This window comes from Chrysemys picta, chromosome 2 (genome assembly GCF_011386835.1).
Source record: "Chrysemys picta bellii isolate R12L10 chromosome 2, ASM1138683v2, whole genome shotgun sequence".
Taxonomy (NCBI): domain Eukaryota; kingdom Metazoa; phylum Chordata; order Testudines; family Emydidae; genus Chrysemys; species Chrysemys picta.
The window spans coordinates 210520114-210536611 of record NC_088792.1 but is presented as its reverse complement, the minus strand read 5'-3'; the positions used below and the strand labels follow the sequence as shown (position 1 = coordinate 210536611).

At 44.7% G+C, this 16498-nt stretch overlaps 1 protein-coding gene across 6 annotated transcripts in view; it reads right to left on the bottom strand.

Moving 5' to 3' along the window:
- Window positions 1–473: 473 nt before the first annotated feature.
- RBBP8 (RB binding protein 8, endonuclease) overlaps window positions 474–16498 on the bottom strand; it is a 72968-nt gene continuing 56943 nt past the window's right edge. For all 6 annotated transcript variants that reach the window (XM_065582089.1, XM_065582088.1, XM_065582087.1 and 3 more), the window contains 2 exons: window positions 11914–12055; window positions 474–2381 (listed from right to left, as the gene is read on the bottom strand). In XM_065582089.1, coding sequence (XP_065438161.1) covers window positions 2284–2381; window positions 11914–12055 — 240 coding nt within the window. In that variant the 3' untranslated portion in view covers window positions 474–2283. The remainder of the gene's footprint in view (window positions 2382–11913; window positions 12056–16498) is intronic.

Sequence of the window (16498 nt, the reverse complement as noted above, 5' to 3'; positions counted from 1 at the left end):
ATTCTGCAAATGTTGGCAAATAAATGTGGAGGCTCCAGCATAGCATTGGGAGCACAGGCCACTGGCTGCTCAGAGGTGGGAAATCACTGTACAGCTTCCCCCCACCTGGGACCCGGATTCGGTGGTGAGATTGCACCCAACCCTGACACAGCACAAAAACTGGGTCAGCCCCAGGAGTAACCATTATAGTGAAACAGCAGCAACTATATAAAAGCTTTGTCACAATATTTCATGGCTATAATGATCTGAGGAGGAACAACTAAACCAATAATTCCAAAATAATTTAGTTTCAAGTTTTTGAAAGTTCACAATTTTATAAAAAGTATAAAAAAGTGTTACAAAAGCAACTTTATAGATGTAGGCAATAGTACTTAAATTGCAGGATTTAAAGCAAGTATAGCACGCCCCAAATTTTGATGAAAATAAGAGAAACTAAAGCATACCCATTATGGCAACCAAATAACAAATTAAAGCACTGCATATTAAGATTTTATTATATATCTGCAAATACTGAGAAAGTAAAACTTTGTTAGAGTGCAATAATTTTTAAATGTTTCAGAAAATGAGCCTGATTTTTTTTACACTAAAGGCCCCTTTTACACTGCCAGGTAAGTGTAAAGAATTAGTATATATGAGATTTGGGCCCAATAACTCTAGCACAACAGTTTGTCTCTTAAATTTTTATAAACATGTGTTTTTACAGTTGTCTGGGTATTTCAAGTTATTTATACCGCAAGATTTCCAGGGCAGGGATGGGGTCTTCCTATCTATACGTACAGTGCCTACTATAATGGGTGTCTAATAATGTCGTCTCTAACCATCCAAGAGCCCTTCTGAAACCAATTAGAAACATACTCCACACTTACAGCTTCTGATGCAAGGATCTGAAAGCATTTTGCCAACATTAAAAAAAATGTCTTCACAACACTGCTCTGAGGTAGGTATTAACTTTCTTCTGTAAAATGGAGGTAAGTGACATGTCCCAGGCATAACATAGTACACGCAAAATAGCTTTTCAATTGATAAAGATGGTTGTGATTAGTGGCCATAAATAAAAGCTGTTTTAGTAATTGTGTAAAAAATACCATTTGCTTTATATTCTTTTGCTTTTGTTATTCACACAAGTTGGATAAAAGTCTTTTTGAGTGGAAGGAATATTCCCTTATAGTGCTGTATATAGGAAGTATTTTTAAACGAGAAAAATCTCTCACTTTGGCACTGTACACACATTCCGCTGAGGTTTAAATATTGCAGCTCTGTCATCTTAACGATGTTTCACAATACTACATTCCACCTTTTAATTTAGTGTAGTACTGAGACAGTTGGACTATATAGTGAGGTATCAACTTGTGCACCTTGTTGTGCAACACAGAAATTTACAAGACTACATTAGAATACATGTCCTAAGAGACCACTCAGTCTAGTGGATAGTGTTGAAGATCTTTAGGAGTCTGGGCACAATACATTTCAAATGGTATTGATGCTCTTCCCTCAATTCAGACATTCCTAGCGATAGGTGAGACACTGTAACTTTGGGTACTATGAAGGAAAGGTATACAGATGATACTGAATTAAAATTTAAAAAGACAGCCATATATGATAAGCTGGAGCAAAAAATTTTAAGATTCCAACTTAAACCACTGAAATTGTGAGGATGTAAGTACCATTTTGGTATGCATCAGTGGAACAAGAAATTATGATTGGGGAACTCTGCTGGAGAAAGTTTTGAGGTGGTGAAATCATTAATAAATACTACTTTGTTTATTGCAATCAGATATATCACAATTATTACAAAAAAGGGAAGGTGATAAATCCTTTAAGTTATCCAGTGCAAAATGGAAGCACCCCACCAGGTCCAGTCCTGCTCCCACTGAAATTTATAAGCAACATTTAGACTTAGAATGAGCAGGTAGAACTCCACTGAGATCAAAGAAGTCACACCCACCTTACTTAAAAGTTTGGATATGGTCCAATGGGCATTTAGCCATTGACTTCAATGGGAGGAAACAGGAGCAGACCCACTGTCTTAAAGGTGCAAAATCAAGACAAAACATTAACACAAAATGAAACAAACATACATTAAATAGTAGCGTTTCCTGATACATACTTCAGATTTTCAAATGAGCTTTCTAAGAGGGAAATGATTTACATATCTAATGAAATGATTTATCTTTTTGGAAAAATCCACAGTATTTTTATTTTTATTTCAAGTTTATATTACCTATAAATATCTAATGACAGGAAACCATTTCCCCACATTTATGTGCTTTGTTTCCCCATCATTTATGTCTTCTGTTCTTTGCCTTTTGGAGAAAACATCACATTGTAAGGCTGCCTTCTTTTTGGACGGTGATAGGGTGCAAGATCCTCTTTAATATAGCCTTAAAAGAATAAAAATAAAATCAGGGTAAAGATTTCAAAACAATCTGGTTGAGAAATGGTATAGTATGAAAGCAAAGTAAAATGCATTTAACAGACCACTAAGTTTTGCCTACCACAAAGATTTTTGTTTAAAGTATTTTTCATTTTTGGAAACTAGTCTGACCCTGCCAGGGATCTTTTAGAATGCCCTCAGCCAATGAAAAACATTATCTATTAAAAAATTAAACATTTAGTTATTGATTTACAGTAGTTTCCTAACAGCTAATATGGATTGAATATACTGAAGGTCTACCGAGAAATCAGGCTATCAAATGTTCAACTATTTTGCAACTCATTACACGTTTCACTGTCCTCCCTAATAGAAGCTTTTATATTTTATTTTAATAAGTTATTTCTGTAAGATATATAGAAATACTGTAAAATTTATGTCTTATTTAACACAAGAAATCTGTTCCTGAAAATATTTGCCACATTCTAATTTATCAAATGCACTCAATACAACTTCTCTGGACACATGTATCATACTTAACAGAACACAGGCCTCCACAAAAATAAGCAGAGACAACAGCCTTTTTTTTAAGATAAGTACAGGACTTCAGCCTTCATATTTGTCAACTTTGCTCTGTTCACAAGTACTAAATTCATTAAAATCAAGTTTACTGGTAGATTCCTTCTTTGCAACTGGTGAAATGCTTTGTGTGACCCACAATTAAAATATACAAAATCACTTCAAGGGACTGCCAAGGACTAGCCATAACGTACCACTCATTTAAATAAGGACATTCTGTTTTTGAACAACAATTCCAAATATCACATTATATATAGTGTTCCATTTAGGGAACGCAGCAGTGACTTATGATTACTAATAGGATCAATGGTCTGAGCCCAAAAAGTTTGAAATTCCTTACAACAACAGGTTCAAATTTCAGTAAGACTGACTTAGCCCTTTATCCTTTTTAAGTAGCTTAATTAGCACTGCTGTTCATTGTTTGACAGTTTATTGCATAAGACCTTACACATCAAAAAAGACGGTTACTCACCGTTGTAACTGTTGTTCTTCGAGATGTGTTGCTCATATCCATTCCATTAGGTGTGTGCGCGCCGCGTGCACGATCGTCGGAAGATTTTTACCCTAGCAACACCGGCGGGTCGGCTGTGGAGCCCCCTAGAGTGGCGCCTTCATGGCGCTGAATATATACCCCAGCCGACCCGGCGCCCCCTCAGTTCCTTCTTGCCGGCTACTCCGACAGTGGGGACGGAGGGCGGGTTTGGAATGGATATGAGCAACACATCTCGAAGAACAACAGTTACAACGGTGAGTAACCGTCTTTTCTTCTTCGAGTGCTTGCTCATATCCATTCCATTAGGTGACTCCCAAGCCCGACTTAGGTGGTGGGGTCGGAGTGAGACATTGCTGTGTGCAAAACCGCTGAACCAAAGGCAGCATCGTCCCTGGACTGCTGCACTAGTGCATAGTGTTCTGTAAACGTGTGGACTGACGACCAAACCGCAGCTCTACAAATGTCCTGGATCGGAACTTGCGCCAGGAAAGCCGCCGAGGAAGCGTGGGCCCTCGTGGAGTGAGCGGTGAGGTGGGGTGCTGAGACACCTGCCAGGTCGTAGCAAGTCCGGATGCAAGACGTAATCCAGGAGGATAGGCGTTGTGATGAGACCGGTGAGCCTTTCATTCGGTCGGCCACTGCAACGAAGAGTTGCGTCGTCTTTCTAAAGGGCCTTGTGCGGTCAATATAGAAGGCCAGGGCCCTGCGTACGTCCAGAGAATGCAAACGCTGATCCTGGCGAGAAGCATGTGGTTTAGGGTGAAAGACCGGGAGAAATATATCCTGGTTGATATGAAATGGAGAAACCACCTTAGGGAGAAAGGCAGGATGTGGACGAAGCTGCACTTTATCCTTATGGAAAACTGTGTAAGGGGGCTCGGATGTAAGCGCCCTGAGTTCAGAAACGCGCCTTGCTGAGGTGATGGCTACGAGGAAGGCTGTCTTCCAGGATAGGTACAGAAGTGAACAGGTGGCCAGTGGCTCGAATGGAGGACCTGTGAGCTTGGAGAGAACCAGGTTGAGGTCCCACGTCGGAACGGGCTGACGTTGTTGTGGGTACATCCGGTCTAAGCCCTTGAGGAATCTAACGACCATCGGGTTAGAGAATACCGAAGACGCGAGTTCCCCTGGATGGAAGGCCGATATAGCGGCCAGGTGAACTCTAATTGAAGATATCGCCAACCCCTGCTGTTTTAGGGAGAGGAGATATTCCAAAATAAGAGGAATAGGTGCGTGCAATGGGGACGTGGCTCGTTGTTCGCACCAACAGGAGAACCGCTTCCACTTGGCCAAGTATGTGGTCCGTGTTGAGGGCTTCCTACTGCTCAGCAGAATCTGTTGGACAGAGTGTGAACACTGTTGCTCTGCCTGGGTGAACCATGGAGCAGCCACGCCGTGAGGTGGAGTGATTGCAGGTCGGGGTGACGCAGCCGGCCGTGGTTCTGCGTGATGAGATCCGGATACAACGGAAGCGGGATCGGTGTCTGAACCGAGAGTTCCAACAGCGTGGTGTACCAATGTTGTCTCGGCCACGCTGGAGCGACCAGAATTACCTGTGCCTGGTCTCTGCGCAATTTGAGCAGTACCTTGTGGACCAGAGGAAACGGAGGGAAGGCATAAAACAGGTGGTCCTTCCAGGGAAGGAGAAACGCGTCCGAGAGGGAGCCCGGGGCTCGACCTTGCAGGGAGCAGAACACGTGGCACTTCCTGTTGTCTCGAGATGCAAACAGGTCTATCTGGGGAAACCCCCACTTCTGGAAGACGGAATGTATGATGTCCGGACGGATAGACCACTCGTGCGTTTGAAAGGACCTGCTGAGTCGGTCCGCTAAAGTGTTCTGGACTCCAGGGAGGAACGATGCCGTGAGATGGATTGAGTGGGCAATGCAGAAGTCCCACAGGCGAATGGCCTCTTGGCATAGAATTGACGAACGTGCTCCTCCTTGCTTGTTGATGTAAAACATGGCCGTGGTGTTGTCGGTGAGAACTAACACACAGCGGCCCCGTAGGAGATTGAGAAATGCCTGGCACGCCAGGCGCACCGCCATCAGTTCCCGAACATTGATGTGTAGGGCTAGCTGAGGTGCCGTCCACAGGCCCTGGGTATGTTGCTCGTTGAGATGGGCGCCCCAACCCAGAGATGAAGCGTCTGTGACCAGGTGCAGAGAGGGTTGTGGGGCGTGAAACGGCATCCCCTCGCAAACTACACTGTGATCTAGCCACCATGTGAGGGAGGTCAGGACCGAGTTCGGGATTGTGACCACCATATTCAGGCTGTCCCGATGTGGGCGGTATATTGATGACACCCAGGTCTGGAGTGGGCGAAGCCGAAGTCTGGCATGCCTGGTTACGTACGTGCAGGAAGCCATGTGACCCAGGAGGGTAAGGCACGACCTCACCGTGGTAGTTGGGAAGGCCTTGAGTCCTTGGATGAGGCTCGTGATGGTGCAAAAGCGATTGTCTGGCAGGATGGCTTGTGCGCGTCTGGAGTCTAGAACCGCACCGATGAATTCTATTCTCTGGGTAGGTTCTAGAGTGGATTTTTCCTTGTTGAGTAGGATACCCAACTTGTTGAATGTGCGCACTATTATGTGGACGTGATCGCGAACTTGTTCCTTGGTGCGACCGCGTACCAGCCAGTCGTCTAGGTACGGGAACACCTGTATCCCTTGCCGACGAAGGTACGCTGCCACGACAGCCATACATTTCGTGAACACCCGTGGGGCCGAGGATAGGCCGAAGGGAAGGACTGCAAATTGGTAGTGCACCCTGTTTACCACGAATCGGAGGAAGCGTCTGTGAGGCGGGTAAATAGCAATGTGAAAGTATGCGTCTTTCATGTCGAGGGCGGCAAACCAGTCTCCAGGATCGAGGGAAGGGATAATGGCCCCCAGAGAGACCATGCGGAACTTCAACTTTACTACGAATTTGTTGAGTCCGCGCAAGTCCAAGATGGGTCGCAGACCTCCTTTGGACTTGGGGATGAGGAAGTAACGGGAATAGAATCCCCTGCCCCTTAAATCCACCGGAACCTCCTCTATGGCCCCCATGGCGAGGAGCGTAGAGACTTCCTGTATAAGAAGTTGCTCGTGAGAAGGGTCCCTGAAGAGGGACGGGGAAGGGGGGGAGGAGGGGGGAAATGAAGAAAACTGGATAGCGTATCCCCTCTCCACCGTGCGGAGGACCCAACGGTCCGAAGTTATAAGGGACCAAGCACGGTGGAAGTGGGAGAGGCGATCCCGAAAGGAGGGGGCTGGATCCTGGGGGATGACTGGGGCGCCGTCCTCGACCGCACCTTCAAAAGTTCTGCCTGGGGCCTGAAGGTGGTCTAGGTGGCCCCTGGTTCTGGCCGGGTTGAGGGCCGGTCCACCTTCTTCTACCACCTCGCCCTCGCCTCCGGGCCGAGTCCTGTCTCTGACGAGGCGGGGGGGGGTAGAAGCGCTGAGGCTGCGGCCTAAATGGCCTGCGCTGAGGGCCCACAACATGCATCCCGAGGGAGCGCATGATTGTTCTCGAGTCCTTGAGGCTCTGCAGGCGAGAGTCCGTCTTATCTGAGAACAATCCATGACCCTCAAAAGGCAGATCTTGTAGGGTTTGCTGCAGCTCCGGAGGCAAACCCGAAACCTGAAGCCAGGAGATCCTACGCATAGCGATACCCGAAGCCAGGGTTCTCGCAGCTGAGTCTGCAATGTCCAAGGAGGCCTGCAAGGAGGTCCGAGCCACCTTCTTACCCTCCTCTACCATGGCTCCAAACTCTTCCCTGGACTCTTGGGGAATCAACTCCTTAAACTTCCCCATAGAGTTCCAGGAGTTGAAATTGTAGCGGCTCAGTAGCGCCTGTTGGTTCGCCGCTCTAAGTTGTAGCCCTCCGGCTGAGTAAACCTTACGGCCAAACAGATCGAGCCGCTTAGCCTCTTTTGATTTAGGCGCTGCAGCCTGCTGGCCGTGGCGCTCTCGTGCATTCACTGATTCCACCACCAGTGAACACTGTTGGGGGTGGGTATACAAGTACCCATAGTTCTTAGAGGGGACAAAGTATTTTCTTTCCACCCCTCTCGCTGTGGGTGGAATGGAGGCAGGAGTTTGCCATATCGTATCCGCATTCGATTGTATCGTGCGGATCAGAGGTAACGCCACCCTCGATGGGGCATCTGCTCCAAGGATGTTCACGATCGGGTCGTGCACCTCCACTATCTCCTCCGCCTGCAGGTCCATATTACGGGCCATCCTACGCAGGAGATCCTGGTGAGCCCGAAGATCTATCGGAGGGGGACCCGTACATGAAGTGCCCGCCACTGCCTCGTCCGGAGAGGAGGAAGAGGATGCCTCCGGTGGTACCGGATCCAAGGGGGGGTCCTGATCCCCTTGCTCTTGGGCCGGGGCATCACCTGCACTTGGGTCCCTGGTGTCGGGTGGCGTGGACACCGAAGCCTCCATGCCTCCTGGCGGAGGCCGAGAGATGGTGGATTCTGGGGCCCTTCTGACGGAGTGACCCGAGCGAGAGGTCGATGGTATTGGAGCCCCTTGCTCTTGGTGGTACGCCCACGGGGTCCAAAACGACCAGTGAGATGGTCCATGAGAGTGGTCCTCTGCCATCTCTTGCCAGTGGCCGAAATTTTGTTCCTCGGCGTGCCCTTGAGGGGGGTATGCCGATCTCGACAGGTCCTCCGAGGAACGAGACACCGATCTTGACGGCCATGGCAGTGCCGAGAGAGATGAAACCATCCCGGTGGGCTGCGGTGCCGCACGGTGCCGGTCCGGAGATGACCTATCTCTGCGCGGTGCCGGCGATCGGTGCCGGGACCGCGACCGGTGCCGATGACCTCGTCGGTGCCGGGAGTCGGATCTGGACCTCGACGAGGACCTGGAGTATGCCCGGTGCCGGGAGCGACCCCTCGACGTCGAGCGTCGACCGTAGCGGTGCCGAGAGCTACGTCTCGACGTTGATCGGTGCCGACGATCATATCGGTGCCGAGACGAAGAGCGGTGCCGCGAAGAAGATCTTGGCCGCGAGTACGACCGGTGCCGAGACGGTATTCGGTGCCGGGACTGCGAGCGGCGTGGGGACCTGCTTCGGGACCTGGATCGGTGCCGAGGTTCCAGCCCTTGTGATGGCGGGCGCATTAAGGCAGGTTTCCCCCTCGACTGGACCGTGCGAGTCAGCGGTGCAGTCGGTGCGGGTGGTTGAGGCGGTGCCGGCTCCGTGAGAGCTATTAAGTCTCTCGCCGCCGCGAAGGTCTCTGGAGTCGACGGGAGGCACTGTATCACCGCCGGCCTGGGGGGAGACGCTATTTGCACCGGACTCAACGGCCTCGGCGCCGGAGTCGACGGTGCCGGAGGCACCTGTTTTCGTTGCTCCACTGGCGGACGCGGCTCTACCCCCGGCACTGGGGGAGCTGGCGTCTTCGGCACAGATGTCCCCGTCTTATGGGCTTTTTTATGCCCTGGGGATAAGGACCGGCGCCGAGGCACTTGCTGTGTCTGCGGTGCCGACGAGGTCCGGTGCCGGGGAGGCTTGTCTGACGCCACTCGCGTGGTCGTCGCAGCCGGTGCCGCCGGGGCACTGCGCACCGAGGTGCTAGGTGCCGGGGCCTTGCTCGTGGAAGGAGTGTCCGGGCTAAGAGCCGCCTCCATCAAAAGTTGCCTGAGCCGAAAGTCCCGCTCCTTCTTGGTCCTCGGACGGAAGGCCTTACAGATTTTACACTTGTCTGTCTGGTGTGACTCTCCCAGGCACTTCAGACAGGAGTCGTGCGGGTCGCTCGTGGGCATAGGTTTAGCGCAGGAGGCGCACAGCTTGAAGCCGGGAGCGTTGGGCATGAGCCCGGCCCCGCGGCCGGGGGAGAAAGGGGGGAGACGACCCCCTTAATCCCCTGGACTACTTAGAACAACTTTAAAACTACTTAACTAATTTACAACAAACTCTAGGACTATAACTATAACTACAACTATGATACAACAAGATAAGCTAGGGAAAGTGGAGAACAGCTAAGCAGCGCTCCACAGTTCCAACGACCGTCAGGGGCGGTAAGAAGGAACTGAGGGGGCGCCGGGTCGGCTGGGGTATATATTCAGCGCCATGAAGGCGCCACTCTAGGGGGCTCCACAGCCGACCCGCCGGTGTTGCTAGGGTAAAAATCTTCCGACGATCGTGCACGCGGCGCGCACACACCTAATGGAATGGATATGAGCAAGCACTCGAAGAAGAACCTAAATTCCCTCCAAGCTGTGCGGCCATGCAGCAGGCTATCAAGGGCCGTGCAGGCAGGGAGAGGCGCCTCTCCCCCGGCCCCAGGCTGCTGCAGTGAGAGAGGGCTGGGGGGAGTCCTCTCTCCCCGTCACAGCCCTGGGGCAGTCTGCACCCCAAACCCCTCATCCCCGGCCCCACCCCAGAGCCTGCATCCCCAGCCGGAGCCCTCACCCCCTCATCCTCTGCCCTAGCCCAGAGCCCCCTTCCACACCCCAAACTCCTCATCCCCAGCTGCACCCCAGAGCCCACCCCCCCAGCCGGATCCCTCACCCCCCGCATACCAACCCTATGCCCCAGTCCTGAGCGCCCTCCCACACTCCAAACTCTTCCCCCCCGCCCCCCCATTCACCTCCATATTAGTGCACATAACAAAATTCATTCCGCACATGGATGTAAAAAATTAGGAGGAACATTGATCAAAACTCCATCTCTTCTAAGAGTGGGCTGAAGATCCCATAGCACTTTTTGACGAGGTATAGCCAGTCACTTAATTACACTTGTGGTTTAATGTTGAAAATATTCAAGCAAAGCTTAGTCAGTTAATTAGTCAAAGACAGAGTAATACAATACGAAAAGGAGACATACATACTGACAATCAGTCTTGCAGCGTTCACCTTACACAGAAGGTCTTCTTCAAATGTATGCATTTTCGACTACCTATATTTATACTACAGTTGTTTCTCTGTACATCATCCAAGATTCAACCCACCAGTCTGTACCAGTTTTTTGTCTTGTTTTTCTGTATTGTCCTCTACCTTCCTTATCTTTGCATTGGATATGACATTCCAGATACCAGGAGGTGCCTCCATGGCCTACCAACTGCATCAGAACACACTCTATATACACATCTTTTCTCTGACAGGTTTTGTATTTGCCTGTGCCAAGAGCAGAGTTGTGCTGTTGTAAAGTGTTATGGGATATACTTTTGTATGAGTGAACAGAACTCTAGGAAAAGCATAATACAATTGACATTGGTATAGCTTAGCATGAACTACCCAATGTTCATACATGATATAATGTGTAAGACATATTAATGTTATGTTCAGTATGCATAATATATGTTGCCTAACATTCTACTTGGAAAACATGGGGATTTAACCAATTATCCCTGGCCAAGTTTTCCTGCAATCCACCTTAAAACCTTGGAGAACAGATAACTCTGCACACCTCTATAATTATGTTATAATTTATTAAAATTTAGAATGTATATGTACTGTTGTAATTAGATAATAAAGAGTTCAGAAATGCATGGGGCTCTTAATTCGGAATTTCAGTCCCTTTAAAGATATAGATGCAGCTCCTTTCAAAATGTACATTTTTAAAGCCATTACCCCATTCAAGGAATGGTGGGATTGTTTGGTATAATCAAAGTGAAAACTCTAGCACACAAACTTGTCAAACAAGTCTTTCAACTACTTCATTGTTTTCCACTCAAAATATCTAAGTAGTTGGATCCACTCTAAAGGCAAGCTGCCTGCAAAATCTGGTTTTAAGGCTAGAGCATTTGAAACATGAAATATTTTGAAGCACCATTACTCTAGAACAGCATAATAAAAAAATCCACACATTTTTAATCCAAACAGTAGACCCATGTGTTAAGTAACTCATTATTGTGCCAACCTACAATGGCTTCTTTAAAACTATTTATACAAAGAAAGAATAATCTGTGTAAAGAAAAGTCTTAAGAGCAGTTTGTGTTTTTGCAATAAACCAGAATATATGCATAAGAAAGAACAAACCACAATGTTCAGAAGGCAACCACAGATAACTGTTGACAATGCAGCCATTTTATCATACATCCCCATTCACTGTGGTACCTAAGAGAGCTATGAAGACATATCAATTCATCTTGTTATTTGAGGCCTTAAGTAACACAATGAACCAGATTTTCACCTCTGAAAATTTAGTTCAAGTCTAGCTCTAGGTTAGAAATAAATATTGTCTTAATTTAGTTCTGTGGGAATTTTTCCAATAGCCTCTCACTCTATCCCAGTTCTTAGGAATACTCTTCACATTCCCAATATCCCAGAAGTCATTGAACAAATGGCAACATTTACTCTGGACCTTAGTAGAAGGTGGTCAAATGGAATTTGACAGAGCTGTGTAGGTAATCTTTCATTATGAAATGAGCATCTTAGTGTTTTTTTAATACCTCAGTTTTCTCAGTATCAAGTTTAAAAACAAAAACATACAAACTTTCCAATAACAATTTTATATACTCACCTCTTTCCACACAAGTTTGAGTGGAAGGAAATCCAACCTCCCAGAAGTTTTCTGGTGTACTAGGAGGAATGTAGCGGAATCTATGTCTTGAACAAGCAGCTAGCTTCTTTTCTCTCTCCCCTTCTGGAATATCTGCATAATACTAAAAACAGAAATTGGAAAATATGTAATAAGTCATAAAAATGAACAATGATATATAAGCAGTAATTACATTACTTGTATCACACTATCACTACTGATTATTGTGCTTAAATACATACACATTGGTGAGACTGGCCAAAATTACAGATTTAGGTTTGCATGTCCCTGACCTCAAGTGTTAGTTTCTTAAACTTGACTTATTACATATTTCATCCTCATTACTATAACTTTAAAAATGCACCCTAAACAAGCAACTGTGTTTGTTTTGTTTCATATTACAGTGTATAAAACTAACAATATAGAAACTCTCACACTTTTAACTACTCATGTGTAAAATTAAGCATGTACATAAGTCTCTGCAGAATTGGGGCTTAAAACAGATTGGAATACAGACAGAGACCAACAGAAGAATCAAAGTTAACCAATAAAAGTAGTAATATTCAGATTAAAATTATTGCGTTTTCAGGTATTAATGAAACACAAATAGTCCATGGGCCAGATTCTCTGCTGTATCTAGCTAATGGTTGTTACAACACAGAAGGGGGAAAGCCATAGGGGTCCCTGATTTACTAGCCAAACACAAGGCACAAATTAGAGCAGCTAAGAAGATGGTCTAACCTATGCCCACCAACTATGATCCCTGATGAACTATCTGGAGTACATAGTGATCTGGTTTCCTCTTCTCCCCTCCCCAACAACTGTTCTATGGGCTGCAGGGAGAGAGGCATAGCAGTTAGTTCTAGGTCAGCTGGAAACTCCCCACTCACAGGGAGAATCCCATGCAGGAGAATTATGGCTCTCTATTCCGTTTGTGCTACCTTAACAACTCAAAAGAATTAGATCAGGGTGAAAATCTGCCCTACATACATTGAACCAAATTCTGCCTTCACTAACACTACTGCAATGTCACTGACTTCAGAAAGAACACAATATATTCCAGTACACCCTGAGTAATACAATAGTTAAAAATAACTTTTTTAAAAGAGTCTGGTTTACATGGTTCAGTCATTTATTAGAGTGGTTCCAATGTGCAGCATGAAAGGGAATAATTTTCATCCTTCTTCTAGCATTATAGACCATGCTTCTGGCCAAAAGCTCCTGCTAATGCCAGTCTGTAATTTAGACATTATAAAGTACTGCAGTATTTATGCATCCAGCACTGTCTTTCCAAAGCTTGAATATATGATTTAATTCAATTAGCAATCCAACAGTCTTGTGCTATCCAAACTTTTATAGTTGGAGCTCATCAAAAGAGTAAGTAATCTTGCCAAAATACTACAATGGTATGACCAGAAGAGAGAAAATCAAGTTAAAATCTTAGTCCAGCCAGGCAGAAAGTAATCTGGAGTAAGAGACAGGAAAGAAATGGAATGCTCATCCAGTACAGGATTGCTTTTATTAATGGGATGCCTCAAAGTTTTGTTTTGTTTCCCATCTCCATCTAGTGCTAGTAAGATGCCACACAAGGCCTGCCTACTGGGAATGTTAAAGAATACTAGCAAACTAATTCTCTCAATATTTGGTGGGGAAACATAAACCAGTCAAAAACCAAAAAAGAAAGGATGTCAGTAGCGATAATGGTGTGGACAGCAAAACAACCAAAGCACTGCGAGAGGGCTATTAATGAGAGACGACATCAGTAAGATGAAGAGAGGATTGATTTGATTGTACTGTTTCTGTAGTATGGGATAAGTGCAGGCCTGCCTGATACTGATGTACTTTAATATAAACTATTATAGAAGATATAAAAGGCTGAGTTGGTGTTATCCAGCATCGATCTGACAGCAAAACAAAATCAATTCTAAATGTCATAGTTAGTACATGATTCTCATCGTCTGGTAGCATGCAGGCTTTCTGGGTCATCAAAGAAGCAAGAGGTCTTAAAGAGATTCAGTTCTTTAATAGGCTGTACCAAGATGGCCAGAGTTTCCCCTTTCTATCCTGCAAGACTCCTGATTTGCAGGTTAAACAGAAGAGCTAGATCTGCAGACGTGATTAATTTAAAATTACTTTTTGCTTTGAACAGAGGTTTTGGTAAAAAGTCTGCCAAGAGAAATCCTAAGCACTTAAACATCAGGAATCTACCCGTGTCTTAATCGCTCTACTGATGCAAAGATGTTTGCCCCTCCCATCCAGCCAAGATGTCTTATATGTGCTATAAAATTGGTTTTGTTAACTTGTATAACTGTATGTAAATTAGACATTGCTCATTTCCATTTGGAGAACACGTTGACATACTTCGAAACAGTACTATGCTTAGAAAGTTAGATTAGAATTTCTTCCCCACCACACAAATCCACAAAAGAAGTTTAGCAGTATGTGTTTGAGATTATAGATAGGCTGATGAAAAGCAGAACAGCAAACAGGTAATGATTATTTTGTACAGTCAGCTTTCAGTGGCCAATGTTAGAAAACATATCAGAATAAATTTTTTTTTTAAAAAGCAGACCAACTAAATTAATAAGAGATATCGTACATCTGTTCAAAAAGAAAATCCACATCAGCCAATCAGATTAATGATAGCTAAATATTACTTAAGGATAATTAGAAATAGGTCTAAATCCTAAACTGTCCTAAAACAGTTTATTAGGAATTTTTAAACAGTATATTAAAAACCTTGTATTTTTCCTCTATCAGGCTTGTTGTAAACAAATTTTAGGCCTAAACTACTAAATTGTCTGAACTGCTGGGGAATGGAGTGAACTGGGATTAAAACAATTTAAAAGCTACAGTACTATTTTCTGGGGAAATTAAAAAACAAATAATCAACAGTAACAAACTGAATTGTCATCATTTTGCAAGAACCAGAAAGTAAGGCTTTTAAATTTTAGCTCCATTAGAACACTGGGGACAGGGGTGAATATTTGCAAACAGAAGAAGAAAATATTGACAGAAGTTTCTAAAGTGACAGTGTAGCTAAAGGATAGAAAAAAAAAAAAGTATAAAGAAGCAGTCAGTGTCCTATTAAGGATGCCATTTCAAACACAAAATATGTATTTTCATTAAAAATTGTGTATAAAGTCATCATGACTGAGAATGCAGTATCATCAGGAAAAAATATAATAGGGAGTTACCACTAACTTGCAAAAATTCTGATTGGGAGCAGTCTTGTTGGAGTAGCTCTTATAGATATCTACATACTGAGTAAAAATGAGAGCCAAAATCTGATGTTAACATATATTGTAGTGTTAGGTGCCAGAACCAGATATGGAAGTGGCTTCTCATCTAATGAGGACTATGATTTTCAATACTGATTCTCTTTTGGAACTGTGAATGGACCAAAGTATACAGACCTATGCAGAAAATTAACCAAGTGGTAGCTTCAGTTAAGAATTTTTTCAAATCCAGTAATTTTAGTGCAATGTTATTGCCAAGCATTCCGTACAATCTTGGATGGTTTACACTAAAAAAAATAAAAAATAAAAAAATCTTTCCTCAAAAATAATTAGAATAAAAACAGAATTCTAATGCTTGTACATTACGAAATAAAGTCTACAAATGTTTCCATGATGTTACTTGCCAAAATATAATGAGAACTGGGTTCGTTGGGAGGAAAAGTCTTGTAGCATGCAGAGACAGGAAATTAAAATTGTTAATGCATGGCTCTTGGCACAAGAAACAGAATAGAGGTGCTTTTTTTTTTAATGCTCTGTTTTCATTCAAACCCTTTAGATTTCACATATTTTGGAATAGAGAATTTACTTTTACAGTCAGCTGTAAATAAGACTATTTGCATTAAAACCACATTTTAGTGAAGGTTTTATCAAAGGGATTTTTCATGAACTTGTTCAAGAACATACTAATAAGCCACATTATTCAGTTGGAGAAATTTAGCTATCAGTTGGACAGAATGGATGTTAAGAAAAATATTGGTTCTAAATAAGAGTGGAAATTAAGCAATAAAACTCAGCAGGAACTCTTATTAGCTCATTAATTCACACCTCAGACATGTTGTGAAGTATGAGATTGTAGCTCAATATCTCTAGCAGACTGAAAAGTATATTAATGACCAAATGAAGTATAGTCTATTATATAAAATAAGAGTAACACATATATAATGTGCCTGAAAGCATTTCAATTACTTGAAAGGGAGAAAAATAAATGTAAAAATATCTTTACAACTTTTTTCTCTACCATTTACATCAGTGGTTTGCAAACTTTTCCAGTTGCCCCCCGCCCCCTCTTACCATTAAGGGAATCTGTCCACACCCCTCCTCCCTTTCCATTACTGCACAGCCAAGGTTTCCTCAGCAGCGGAGCTTGGGCTGAAGGCGGGGGTGGAGGTGGAACTGGGGATAGCAAAGGAGCTGGGGCTAGAGGCAGAGCTGATCTGGAGGTGGAGAGGGAATGAGGGCAGAGCTGGGCTGGGGGCAGATCAAGGTGCAGAGTGGGACTGGAGGCAGAGCAAAACTGGAGGCTGAACAGGGTTGGGGGCAGAGATGGT